At 38.9% G+C, this 14,457-nt stretch overlaps 1 protein-coding gene across 1 annotated transcript in view; it reads left to right on the top strand.

The window, feature by feature from the left end:
* EEFSEC (eukaryotic elongation factor, selenocysteine-tRNA specific) overlaps positions 1 to 14,457 on the top strand; it is a 131,544-nt gene that overhangs the window by 63,720 nt on the left and 53,367 nt on the right. The window contains exon 5 of the mRNA XM_068907148.1: positions 11,033 to 11,674. Within this exon, the coding sequence (XP_068763249.1) occupies positions 11,033 to 11,674 (642 nt within the window). The remainder of the gene's footprint in view (positions 1 to 11,032; positions 11,675 to 14,457) is intronic.

Genomic DNA, 14,457 nt, shown 5'->3' with positions numbered 1-14,457 from the left:
ACGTGCATAGTTGTTTACTTGTTTGATGCTGCATTGCACTAGAATGCTGTTGTCTTTATATTCCAAGTATCTTCTAGAATATATATACAAATTGCCATGATTACTGTTAACATTTGCCCCAATTAATGAAGCCTACCTGATCTCTCAGTAATTATTCATGACTTCTGTTTCATTGTGTATAAATCATGGCTTTTATTGATGAGCTTATTTTAGAGAAGGGATGGGAGAATTTTGTTCATGGAAAAGAAACGAGCATAAGAACTTACTTCTTATTTTTTCCCTTGGCCTGTCAAAACAGAAGTGAAAAGACCTGAAAATATTATTTTTCATTACAAGTTTTATTTTTAAATGCAGCTTTCTGTTCGCTCTGTGTTTGTTTTCCTTAGTGAGCCTTTAACTCCAAGGTTATGACCTAATACTGACCTCCTCTTTCCACTCTCAATTGCTTTTGACCTACTCCATTAAGTAAAAAGAAATAACCTAACAGAAGGGTAACCAGATCATTGCTGCCACACCAAGGAAACAGGCAGGCTTTGGGATGCTCTTCTTTAATCTCTCTATCCACAGAGCCTTCATTTTAATTTGCAAAATTGAACCCAGATCGAGAGCAGTAAAGCCTGAATACGGTAAATATTCATGCCTCAGTGATCTAGAGTGGCTCCATTACATTTCAGAGATTGGGAGAATTACCTTTTGGATTATGTATATTCATGGGCTGATTTTTATTTGAGATATATTATTACTCACGTTGGGCACACATGTCACACATTCTACCAAAATCAGGCTACTCACAAAGCTCCCAGTGTTCCTGAAATGTAAAAGTTTTACTACTTTAGCCTATAGTTCCCCCCTGCCCTTTATGCTTTTCAAAGACTGGTAGTAAACAAATTTCTTTTAAAGAAGGGAAAAATCCCAGTAGAAGTTCTTCAGCCCTGTGTTTACTGTGATGCATTCTTTTGTGTGTGACTTTGAAGTCTTCAGATAAAAGTATTATTATTGTTCTATACCAAAATCTATTTTTAAAAAAAAGGAAGCCAATTCATTCTGTTGGAAGAGTGACATTCTAAACGGCTTTTCTTAACCTTTCTTTGCATTGGTTTTGGTTTCTTTTTGGAATTTTTCTTTGAAAAATATTTTATTGAAAAATAATTTTGACAAACTGCAGTGATTTTTAATTGGTATGAAAATGGTAAAGTTATTCCATGCCATAGTTTTAGTATAGGTCTGAGATTCTCTGCCTGGCTACTTGCTGGCTAAACATGTTGGCATTATATGTACTCTTAAAATGTGTATCTTCTTTTCTGTAGAAAGAGATGGCACAAGTGTTGCCACTTCCAGTTAAGATTACTTGACATCTTAAGGTTCAGTTTTCACTTATATAAAACTTAAAGATTTGAGTCATTCGGAGATGAAAGAATACCTGCATCGGTCTCTGGCTCCTGCTTCCTTCCCCGCATCCTTGGAGAGTGGAATCTCTGCCCTACTTACAGCCCCATGCCTGCAACATGCATGGTGGTTGTGCTCTCTTGGCTAGAGGAGTAAGAGGGGAATGTGGTCTGCCTTTTGTTCTTCCCTCTCTCCTCTGCTGGAACAAAGAGGATGTGTGAATAAATTCACCCAAATCTAGAGGAAGCAATGCAGAGAGCACATAAAGGAGAAGTGGAGCTTAGTGGCCCAGAGCAGGGCAACTGCTGAGGTAAGAGTGGCTACTGACTTTGGCATGATTTGCTGTTGCATTTCTTTACGCTTGTGAAGTGGTATCAGTATTGCCTAGTGTGACTTTTGGTGTTGTCCCTTGTGAATCCCAGGTAGAAGAGACCTAAGGGATGAAAGCAGGAAGAGCATACTGAGAATGAAGAGGGCTGATGAGGAAATACAGGATCAAGGAAGTGACGATGGTACATTTGGGTGAAGAGGATAGGAGTAGGGGATGACAGGGGCAGAAGTTGGCTAGAGGAAGTGTGGACAGAGGGAGACAGTGGCAGAAGGATACATAATTACTGGGAAATGTTGCTAGGGCAAATCATACTTGATCAATGTGATTGCCCTCTATGAGAAAATGTAGACGTGGGAAGAGCCTTTAGTAAGGCTTTCGACATCTCCCACACCATTCTCATTTGGAAGCTATGGAGATATGGGCTGGGTTTTGGGATTTTGGTGTGAGCTGAAAATTGGCCAAACTGCTTGAGCTCGTTAGGAGCTTTGCTGTGCACAGGTAAAGTTGCTGTAAAGTACTAAATATTCTGAAAAATCAGCCTTTCAGTTTCACAAACTGAGCACTTTAGTTTTTCTTGAGAACTTGGATCTTGACAAGTTACGCGGTTGTTTCCTATGTGCATATGAGGGTTAATGCCATCTCATATCACAAGGGTAACGTAGATTGCCGAACTTTAGTAAATAAATAAAATACTTCAGTAAGGAAGCATACATGCAGTAAAGTGAGAATTTGATGGTATATAGTGAATGATTAATTCAGGGCAATTCAATTATGGGAAGAAAAGAAATACAATTTTTTATTCATTGAAATTTGTTCAGCCTGTGCATGGAATGGAGCAGGTTTTCTTGAAAAAGTTTGTGAGTTTATATATTTAAAGGGTGCAGGACAGTGGATATGCACAAAAGGTTACTTGACGTTATGTGTGAAACGTTAACATTTGCTAGTTTTTGATTTGTGATTGTGTGAGTATAGCATATATGTAATTAAAATTATGTCATTAAAGCAGAGCAGCATGAAAGTAAAATCATAGATCTGCTTTTTTATTTACTGGATGCATAACTGTGAAAGGAACTAAGCTTAAAGGGATTTTAGCAACCCCTTTTATATTGTTTTATTCCACTGTTGTAGGGGAGCGTATTCAGCCTGTGGAATATTTTATTTAGAAGAGTACCTTAAGAAAAATCTGATAGCTTCTATGTGGGATTAGATCAGCACCACAGTGGTCATACCGTGATGCCCTTACAAGCTTTAGTTTAAGAATAAGTTAAAATAAGCGTTCTATCTGAAATAATTTTTCCTCTGGAATGCTATATTCCTTTCCTGTCTGGAGACAAAGTGAGGCCCTGGTCAAACAAGACATTTTAGAAATATTCAAGGCCTCTCAGAAAATTGTTTCTAAGCTACATCACGCTGATGATATCAGCGAACTTGGAGTGTTTTCTGACTGAGGCTTTTCCCATTTGTAGTTGGTCTGAACTGCCATTTTGACACTGACAGTCAAAAGAGATGGCTTGCCAGAGTCAGAGCACAGGGGCAAATTTTGTGTTGTGTAATTGCTGTTTAATGACATACTGTTGGCAACTCCTGTTTTATATTAGTTTTATGCTTTTTTGAAATCCCTAGTTGAAGATCTGTAGAACTCCTAACGTTCATTGGGATATGATATGAACCTCCAGGGTTCAGAGAAATAAAAAAATATTCCGTACCTTATTTTTTTTAAATAATCTTGTTGTTTTGTGAATGAAGTAGTGCAAGGGACTCAACTCATGAGTTCTGAATGCTTGCTGCTTGTCTTGTGCACTCGTAGCCTAGGTGTCCTTTGACACTTTCAAGCAGGAAGGGTTTGCTGCCTTTGCTAAAAGGCATTACTTATTTATGGGACTCAGCTTTGCTTGTAAATGATCATCCCTCATTTATAAAGGAAATAATTTAGCATGCTTGGGTTTTAGAAGAGGTTTTATGAAACCGTCTAATTAAATGCAAGAACTATCTTTTGCCTGAACTGGAGCTTTAGTTTCAGTATATGAGCTCAGCCAACCTTTGCTTGAAAAATAAAAATTGCCATAGTCTTTCAGGCAAGTGGGCTACTTTTCTGACAATGTAGCCTGAGCTCACCAGCAAGTACTGGAAAGTGGAAGGTAAGATGTCTTATGCTTTATTTGTAGTAGGGAGTACTAGTAGAGAGTAGGGAGGAAGACAATCCTTCCTTTCAAAAGCAGCAAACATTGGATGCATTTTGGTGGTACAGTTGGGTCTTGGTGTCTCCTCCTCCTCTTCAGCTGTTGGCATACACTTCTACTAGGTGATGTTAAGGTGTTGTTTCTTGTGTTTAGCATCCTATTGAGATATGTTGTTAGTCTATGCTTCACAAACTTTTTTTTTTTTTTCCTATTTGCATGCTCATTCAGGCAGGTTTGTTCTTGTTGTATTTTTAAACCTCGGGGCTGAAACCATGCTTTCTTCGTTTAATAATTCCTTTCCCTTCTCAGATGTAAGTTTAAAGATGCAGCTCTCACAGTTGGACTAAGAGTTTTAAACTAGTTGGAGTCTTCTATATTTGAAGTGGGGTCTCTTTTTGCAATACATATGTAGTACTCCTTTTATAAATATTGCATTTATAATCTGGTATTTTCTCTGATAGATTATTAATAATTTATTATAACTTGCAGTTTCTCATGAGCATTACAGGAAAAGTATGGTGGCTGCATCTCTTGCATCAGAAAGATGCACTCAGCACTGGGAGGCAGCAGGAGGGCTAGGTTCTTATCTAAAGAAGCTATGAGCAATGGCACATGGCTGATAACTTAATGGAAGTTGGATAAATAAAGGAAAAGAAGCTCTGACATATCAGGGGAAAAAGTCATTAGTGAACGATTTCTGTATCCTGTTTTCTATTAGTCTGTACTAAATTGCTTTGAAAATCTTAGTGGGCTTTTCCTTTGGTCTTCAAATAACAGGTTCTCTTCTCATATTGAATGCATTTGTTTATCTCAAGGGCTAAATTGTTTGGGTGCTTTTAATTTCTGTTTTGCATTTTTTAAATCTGCATTTGAACACATGCACTTCTTCCAGTTGTCTTCCTTCTCACCCTTTTTACAGACTTTTACATAATGCTTTGGGAGCGTTAATGCGATTATCCAAATTAAAAAACAAAAAAAGTAAAGCAAATCCCTCTGTAGATGAGGTAAGATTTTAACACATGGCTCTTGATTTATATGATGAGATTCCCCTGTGCCACAGTTAAAAAGTCACTCACATTTTATTTTCTAAGCTAAGTTTGTGGTAAGTTTTATGATGGTATCCAAGTTTTCCATGTTTACCTACATTGTTTGCATGCAATGAAGTCTGTCTTTTTAAAGTTACACCCATATTGTTCACTTTCTTTGTTTCTAAAATCATAATTCCTAGAGAGAAGGTTAAAGTAACTCTCCACTTACTGTGTTGCTTGAATGATTCTTGCACTATTCTCATGGACATGATAAGATAGAAAAGAAAGCATCTTAAGAACCAAAAGTTGGGTGTGTGAAATAAATGCAAAGAAATCCCTACCATGTTGCTCCTAATTGGTTGCAGTTATGAATTTTTATTGTTCAGGACAGAATGCTCCAAAACATTCAACATAACTTGGGTGGTGGATAGGTGGACAGGCTGATCGAGACCCAGCTCTGTGCCTGTAACTTCTGTTGCCGTACAGCTCAAGAAGATATGTGATAGTTGAGAACCGTGTTATAACTTGTGGGGTTCCCCTACCCAGGGAAACTGGGTATGTGTAAGAGAAACAAAAATCTAATCCTGAGGGCCAGTTACATCCTCTGCTGTGTTTCTCGGTTTGTATTTTAAAGGCCAGACAGAAGAAAGATGAATTTCAGTTATGTTCCTCAGTCTCTGAGCAAAACTACATTTGCAGTATTTTAAGCCATGGACAAATGTCTCTGTCAGTCAAGGTCAGAGTGAAACGGAATAAAATACTGTACCGATGTTCATGGTCTGCTCAGAAAACAGGAAGTTAGTGATTTAAAGCTACTTTTGGCTGTTGTTGTTCGATCCAGTGGGTGCAGCTGACCTGCCTGGTTCCCTCTTCTGCCAGCTCTGAGCCTGACCTTCTGAAGGAGATGCACTTCCAGTTCAGGTCTTGTGCCATCGAATCCCCCCTCCCCCCCCCCCAATCGCCTGAGCACCACATCGCCTTTTTGTGGTCAGATTCGAATTCTTAACGTGTGTTATCCTCTTGGAACAGAGCTTATGGTCAATTAATATACTGTGCTGTATAATGCTTTTACGGGTGATTCCAGTACTGAAACATGTAGGACAGAAAGGAATGGGCTTGGGTGGGTTCTTGCCATTGTCTTCTCTTCTGTCCTCTGATAACGTGTATAGGAACTTCAGACACAAAGTACTAGGAGTATAAGGGAAAAACTGTGTCCATCTAAAAGCAGACCCAGCTAGGAAGAAATGAGGAAATGCTTCACGGTGAGGGAGAGCTCAGCCGGGATGGGGAGCTTGCCCCCTGCGACGGACCTCGAGCAGCACAGATATAATCTGCTCTGGTCAGGGGAAAAAAGCTTTACACTATATTTTTCCACAGATTTTTAATGCTTTGAATTAGGATGCTGTTCTCTGAAAGAGACTTGGTCAGTATCCTAGACCTTTTTTTTTTTTTTTTTTTTCCTCTCCTTAAACTTACATTGGAGGCTGTGATCGGAGGACTAGCAGCAAAATTTATTAAGGAGGGCCATTCTCTTGGAGCCTCGTGCAACAGCTGGAAGATACTCCTTTATGGATAGTCCAGTGCAGAGACCCTCATACGCGTAGGAGTTTGTACTGGGTGTGAAGAGTAGGGTTTTGGTCGCAGGGGTGACCTGTGCAGGAGGCGGTTGTGAGCTGCCCTGTGCTGGTTCCAGCCGGTTCCAGCTGGTTCCAGCCGGCTCTGTGAGGGATGAGGGAAACAGCTGCCACGCGCCAAAACTGCAGCCAGTCAGAGCAGCACCTGGCGCCTCTGCTCAGATGTATTTAAGAAAGGGTTGCAACTGCTGTGAAGGATGTGAGGGCATGGAAAAGGCAAAAAACATGAGGCAACACAGAGGCAGAGGAAGGAGATGAGGAGAAACGAGGGGGAAATTTTCGCAGGAGGATGCATGTGAAAGAAAGCACAGGTGGAGGCGTGAAAACGGGGCACAGGAGGTACTTCTGAGGGGGCTGTGGCCGTGGGGGACCCGCACCAGGGCAGGGTCGCCCCTGAGGAGGAGACCGCAGTGGCTGGAGCAGCAGTGTCAGCAGCGGGAGGAGGCAGGCAGCCTCCAAGAGGCTGCTGTGTGCTGACCCCAACCTCCTGCGCCGCTGCCGCTCCCTCAGCGAGAGGAGTGGGGATGAGGAAGGGAGGAGGAGGAGAGTGGTGGGACCAAACCTGAGTCTGGGGGGAGGAAAGGCGTTTCCCTACATATCTGCTTAATTTTTTTTTGCCTTCTTTGTTTCTTAATATCCAAATTGATAAATAGAAGTTTAATTGGCAATAAATTAAATCGAATTCCTGAGACAGAATTACAGCAAGCTCTTATGGAAAGTGACACTTTAGAATTCTGTCTTCCTTTTAATGTAGCTTAACACTGAGAAATGTGGAGGAAGATAGCCAGTATTTTGATACAAGCCAGCTCTGTATGCCATAGTTGGGAACTGCAAATCTTATTGACAAAGTTGAATCGCATGGAATAGGTATTTTAAAAACACTTGCTAATTCTCCTTTTGGTTGTTATTTATAGTCTGCATGTCAGATGCATCAAGCCTAATCATCTGAGTTAACTTAAGGTGAGAGCAGGCATAACAGTTTTGAGGAATATGTTTTATAGAACATTACTGCTCTTCTAATTAAATGCTCAGGTGTAATATGAACATGTGAACACAGCTACAGGTGTTTTTTAAACAATTTTTATTCTTTAACTTCATCTGGATCCTGTGAAAGATGTTTCAGATGAATGTATAAAAGAATATTATAGAGACTGGCAAAGATTTTCCTGTAATATTTTAACTTAACCCTTTCTGAAAAAGAAATTTTTACTTCAAATTTTTTACTTCAATTTTTACTTTTTATTTCCAACTTGAATGTTCATAACCATATAAACAAAAAAATCTGTTTAGCTCTGTTCAGGGTAAAAGACTGCGCAGATCTTTTATGCAAGCTTCAGTTCTATGGCAGGGCTGGAAGACTCTTAGCTCTTGTGAGTTTATTCCCTCTGTCCACAGTTGTAGAAAATGGAGGGTATACTGCCAGTGTTATTGCATATGAAGTCATACAGAGTTTTTCAAAATAGTCTGGACTGGTATTTTCAAACGGCAATTTCAAATCCTGTAGAACTTGTTTCTTTGAAATACTTTTATTTAGAAAAAAAAATGGTTTAAGTTCTAAAAGATTAGCTGTTGTATCACCTGTGTTGCAAACTGTGGTTGAACCAGAGAGGAGTAGGTTATAATGAAAGAAAAAAGGAAGGATATGATTCAGGTCCCTGTAGTTCCAGCCTTCTAAGATACAGACCTGCGAGTGAGCAGAGGGGTAGAGATTAATTGCTAAATTGTTTCTCTCCATCCCGTCTAGAATAGGTAGTACTGTCAAGGAAGTTTGGCAAAAAGGATAATGCATATGTATTTGAGTACAAAATAATCTGAAACTTGAGTCCTAGTAAGTGTTTAAAAGCCTTTCATGTCTGTTCTGACATGAGTTAAGTTCATGACAAACTATTCTTGGTCCAGCGTTTTTAGCGAGGGATTTTTCTCTTACATACACACACCTCTTGATCTCCTTTCTCATAATACCCTGTAGATTGTTTGAAAGTACGCAGGCATTGATGTTATACTTGATTTGAAAAGTGCTGCAACAATAACTTGTTATAGTCTGAAAAAGGGTGTATCTTTTGGTTTTTGGTTAGCTGCCAGAGATCCAGGGAACGCAAACAATATTTGTAGCAGTGAAGCTCACAGCCATTGTTATTTGTGTAATTATGATTTTAAGAAAGAATACAGAATTTTTGTTTCCCAGAAGTTGTGTATCTGCTAGATTATTTTTTCCCCTTTTTTCCCGTGTTTGGAAAGGATAAACATTCTCTATATTGTTTGTGTCCGTTCTTTTCTAACTTATTTGGAGTGCTTTTGTGTTGTAGCTACTGAAGATTTTAATTCAACCAATAGACTTTTCATCTACTTTTCTTCTACTCCTTAATTCTGATGCAAGTTTCTGCAGCTCCTGCCCCATCTCCCTCATGCTGAGTCTTTCTTCTTTCTTTTTTACAGTCTTCTCTCAGTATTGCTTACTTCAGTGATGTTGGGAAGAAACATACAAAGATTAGTCTGAAGCCCAGTATTAGGCTCTTCCTGTAGCGTGGCAGGCTTTGTAGAAAAGGAAAAGATGTAAAAGATTTTATTTCCATTCTGCACGGCACCTGAGACTCACAAACAAGCTGATGTTTTCAGTGTTATCCTGCAAGTAGATAGTTCTGTGATTAAAACTGAATAGTGCAGAGAAGCCTTTTGAGAAGTCTATCATAACTGACTTGCTCAAAGTTGTGTAGCCTATGCAATAGTGGGGGGTGGGGGGGGGGGGGGGGGGAGAAAAAAAAAACAGATCTGCTGAGTCCCATCCTAAAATCTTTAGGTTTGGAACAGTCTTCATCACTGCTTGTTTATATTGGTTTCTTACTTTCAGGAGCAGAAGATAAAGGGATGAGCAGGGATTAAAAGATAGGTTACTGAAGGGTGTGCACAGACTGGAGGTTGATTTGAGAACAATTACAGCTGAGTAAGATGCTAAAAGCATGAATGCTGAGAATTGCACGGTAGCATTTGGCATGAACTTTTTGATTTGATAGCTGTGGAACTGGTACTAAGAAAAGGGAGAGAGCAAAGGGGAAACAATTGATGCAGAGAGTGGAGATCTATTCTACCATTTTTGTGTTGTTTTTCTGTCCATGTTCACAGTGTAATTCATTGTATGTTCACAAAGACACATTGAAGAAATGATCTCTGGAACACAGATTCCCGTAGAGTTTGGTTTTGGATGTGAATTTTGAGGTTTCAGCCCTTCTATAATAAATGCTTTGTATGACTTTTATATAGTGATGCCTCTTCAAGTACTTAATATGTATTTAGGAGAGAATTATTTTATTCTTGGCAAAAACTATCATTATTTCACTATTGAAAGCTTAGTATCTAGCATAGAGAGTTCAGGCAAAGAGTGAATAGCTATTCAACATCTATTAGTGTGAGTGTATCAGGTAGCAACGTAAACACATAACCAGAAAAAATGTTTGATTATGCACAAACAACAACAATAAAAAAGAATAGCTAGCAAAACAAAAACAGAAGCCAAAATGAAATCTTGTTAAGGTATGCTTAGTTTGTTTAGCTAAACTGGTTAAGTCTGATCAAGGTGAACCAAGACTTATCTTTAAAAGCTTCTTTCTTTCTTCTCTTCTGTTTTAGAACACTTTGAAATAAGTGATATAACAAGCTTATTAATGTCAAACTTCTTTTTTCTGTTTTCACTTTCAAAGCATCTAGGAGGAGCTAAATAAATTTTATGTTTAAATGGTGGAACGCTGCCCTGCTTTTCCTACAGTCATCATAAGAGGTGGAACTCCAAATTCCAGTGGCAGTGATACTAGCCTTATATTTAATGAACATGCAAATCCTTGCAGGAAAACTTTGAGGATATTTTTTTTTCTTTATAATATGCAGTGTCATAGGTTATTTGTGCTTAGATTTTCCTGTTACTTACTCTTTTGCAGTGGTAGTTTACAAGATTTGCTTGTGCTCAGTGCTGTACAAATACGTGATAAAGTTTTTTTTATCTGAACTTTACTGTTGAATTCAACCAAGTCAATGAAGTGAATGGAACAGAATAGTTTCATAGAAAGGGTAGGGAAACAAAGTCATGGAGTTCCATGGATGGATATTTTACTATTTAATTTCTGGTTGTACCAGTACTTAAGAGGAATACATAAAGTAAGCTATTCTTTGGTGTGGGTATTGTTGCTTTGCAGGTTGCCTATAGGTATTGCAGCACAGGTGATGCAAATATCAACATGATTGCGGCCATGGTAATCTTAGTCTCATGAACAGAAATAAAATTAAGAGGTTCAAACCTGTGTTAATTTTAAGTGATAGGAGTGTATTTTCAATCTGTTCATGTTTTATTTTGTGAATTGTGGACTCTTCCAGAAAAGATCAGTTTCCTTACAAGCGGGCAGGATGTCTTATGTGGCTTGGTGCTTGTGATGCACACGTGCAATTAATTTTATTTCACTTTTTTTCTTGCCCTTTCATCGATAGGTGACAAAGAAAGTCAAGTCCATGCAGATGTTCCATACTCCTGTGACTTATGCTATGCAGGGTGACAGAGTAGGCATCTGTGTGACCCAGTTTGATCCCAAACTTCTAGAACGAGGTCTGATTTGCACCCCAGAATCGCTTCACACTATCCATGCTGCTATCATTTCCTTGAAGAAAATCCAGTACTTTCGAGGAGCTCTTCAGACCAAGGCCAAGTTTCACATCACAGTCGGTCATGAAACAGTCATGGGAAGAGTGATGTTTTTCAGTCCAGCCCCTGCTGACTTCAATGAAGAAATTCAAGAAGATATTTTTAATTTTGAGAAAGATTATCTTTATCAAGAGGAATATTTGTCCAAGGACTCAAAGACTTCAGAGGAGAACAAAGAAAATGACCAGTCAGGAGAAGTCCAGCTCCCAAGGCAACAGTGGGCTCTGCTAGAGTTTGAAAAACCAGTCACTTGTCCTAAACTGTGCCTTGTGATCGGCTCCAAGCTGGATACGGATATTCATGCAAATACCTGCAGATTGGCATTCCATGGCGTACTGCTTCAAGGTTTGGAAGACAAGAACTATGCAGAGACTTTTCTTCCAAAGCTGAAAGTGTACAAACTGAAGCACAAAGAAGGACAAGTGGAGAGGGTAAGCTGTCTTTTTTTTAGTGCTTATAGCTGGGAAGGGGAAGAAGTCCTTTAACAAATATGTACTTGATGCGTTAGTGTGATACATAGTTCCTTTGTATTTTGTTAATTTTTGAGTAAAGAGTTACTGATCTTTATTTTCCTAATCAAAAACCTGCTCATCTGAACAAGACCTTTAGCGTTCTTGCTTCTGCTTTTCAGAAGTCCATGAAGCTGTGTTGAACACTGAAACATCTGTCCATACTTCACTATAGAAAACTAAATGCTCATCAGAACAGCTTCTTATGTTTGTAATTTATAATGCAGGCTTCTTGAATGCTTTTATGTTGATTTGTTTCACTAATTTAATAGTTAAAAAAAAAATAAACCAAGTTCCTTGCCAGGGAATGATTTTGAATTAGTGAGGTTTCTTTCTAAGCTCCTCACTGTATTATTTAATCAAACAGACAGTTCGTGTTTTTCCCCTTTCTCTGAGGCTACTAGATTTTAGCTTTTGCTTTTCCAAGCGCGCAGTTTCTCCTTTACGTTTCCATTACTGACTTTGGAGGCCATTTTCAAAGAAACCTGAGTTTTGTGGTGTGTTTTGGATGCCAATTTTGGCACTAGAACGTAAAGTAGTTAAAAAGAGAGGGATGTTTGTAGTTTTCTGAAAATCTAATCTTATTAAGATGGGTTACATGGGACACCCAAAATCAGTAGTCACTTTTCATAATCGTGGTAGAGGGTATATTCTTTCATTTGTTTGAAAGACCTGACTACCTCTCTTCGGATGGATGAGGAAGTTGAACCAGAACAACAGGTCCAAAGTATTCTGTCCTCTTGGCCTAAACTTCTCTGTGACTTAATATGAGTGTCTTGATACTAATTCTGCTGATTTTCGTCTAGTTAAATTGTATCCTTCATCTTGTTATGTTTTATTCTTCTGTAGTACTATCTGAACTCTTGAAACATTTGCCACCGCCTTTACTAAAACTGTCACTTGTGCATGGCCCATGTTGCTAATATCCAGAGAGACCTGGCTTACCAGCTTGCTTTTTTCCTCTGTGGCTGTTAGGAATATGAAGGAGAAGAAAACTTTGAAGTACTGAGACTTCAAAGCGTGAAGGGGATTGTGTTAACTGACTTTGTAGTTAGCCTTTTGTTCGTACGTTTTTAGTTGTTTTTATTTAGTGCTATTTTCAAATCCACTGCCAGTTTACTTTCACTTACTCTGGTATTGATTTTATTCTGTAAATAATAGATTAATATTAAACTAATTGTTCAAATATTACTTTCTTGTCTGGAAGATAACCAATGAAAGTGTGTTATTTGATGGACATAGTAACTTACTAGGTTGATATATTTTGTTACCGGTTTTGATACATACCCATGCCTTTTAAAGAAAGGATAAAATAACCACCTTCACAGTATCATATTTTAACTCTCATACAGCAGGTACTAAATACGGGCCTTGACCACTGTCAATAGGAATACTAATTGGTTCTATAAATGAATGGCTGCCATCAAATCATCCCTTTACCTGCCAGGAGAAGGTTTGTTCTCAGATCCTGTCCCCTATGGAACTGTAGATCATAGCTATTTTTCCTGACGCATGCCACCAGGACCTTGCAGTGAATGTTGTGGTAGCAAAAGTGGTATAAAGTCAGAGGGGCATGTAGGGACTTCAGAGAGTTGGTGGGAAGAAGACAGTGCCAGTTATAAAAGGCCTGCTGGGGAAGTACTTACAGCTACTGAGGCAGCTAGTATTAAATCCTTGCTTTTGCAGAGCAGAGAGCAGCAGGAACAATTGGGTGGTACAATGACTTTTTTTAGTACACAAAGTCACTAGCTAATAGAAAATCTGAATCAGATGGTCCCACCCTGCTGCTGATGGATGGTTGGAGATTAGAATCACTGAATTTAGGGTGTCTATTCCTGGCTCTGATACAGGAAAATTTCATTTTCTCTGGTGAGCAAGGACCTCCCCCCTCCTCATATCCCCTGGGAGGCATACAAAATAATAATTAAAAAATGTTACCTTCATCAGAAGTGAACTTTTCTTCCAGAGAATACTGCTGGGGAAAATTAGCTTCATAGCTTCCTGAAAGGCTGGGAGAGAGGGAGGCAGAGGGCATGTACCTTCCGCCTTCCCAGTTTCAGCACAGCGTGGAAACATACTCTCATAACTGGGCTGTAGTGGAGTTTAGTGGTAGCCATTTGTAAAATATTGCACTTAATCTGATGTGGGCTCTCCTAAGCCCCCTGCTTGTTGCTAAAATTAAAATAAATTCCCTGCAGTTTAACTGCCAGTTTGCCCAGGAGAAGTCAAGCATTTACAGTTTGGCTTTTGTTCCTATTCTGATTGATTTCAGAGCACTGATGGAATAGAAGGAACTGTAAATTCATTAAGTTTCAGCATCACAGTGCTTTCCTTTTGCTCCTCCTCTAGGGGTGTGCCCTCCCCCCCACCTGCTGGATTTTAAGTTTTGATTTTTTTAATAAAAGAGCATTTTTTTCTCAAAGATTTTTTTGACTCTCTAAAAGCAAGTGTGACTTTTTTGCTGTTTCATATGGAAATCAAATCCATGTTTAAAAAAAAAGTAAAAGTCATACATAAATTGACAAATGGTCTTGAATTCTTATATTTTACTGAAAATTCATGCAGAAGCTTAATAGATTTTCTCATCTGTTCAAGTGGTGGTAACTGTTCTACAAAAATCCATGTACCCTTCAACATCTCTTCTACTGCTCACTGTTTCCTTTTGGTATCTTGTCTCTTCACTGCTATGAGAGAGCAGAGTACTG

Source organism: Struthio camelus, chromosome 14 (genome assembly GCF_040807025.1).
Source record: "Struthio camelus isolate bStrCam1 chromosome 14, bStrCam1.hap1, whole genome shotgun sequence".
Classification (NCBI taxonomy): domain Eukaryota; kingdom Metazoa; phylum Chordata; class Aves; order Struthioniformes; family Struthionidae; genus Struthio; species Struthio camelus.
Note: the sequence above shows the minus strand (reverse complement) of the source record. Positions and strands in the feature narration are given on the sequence as shown.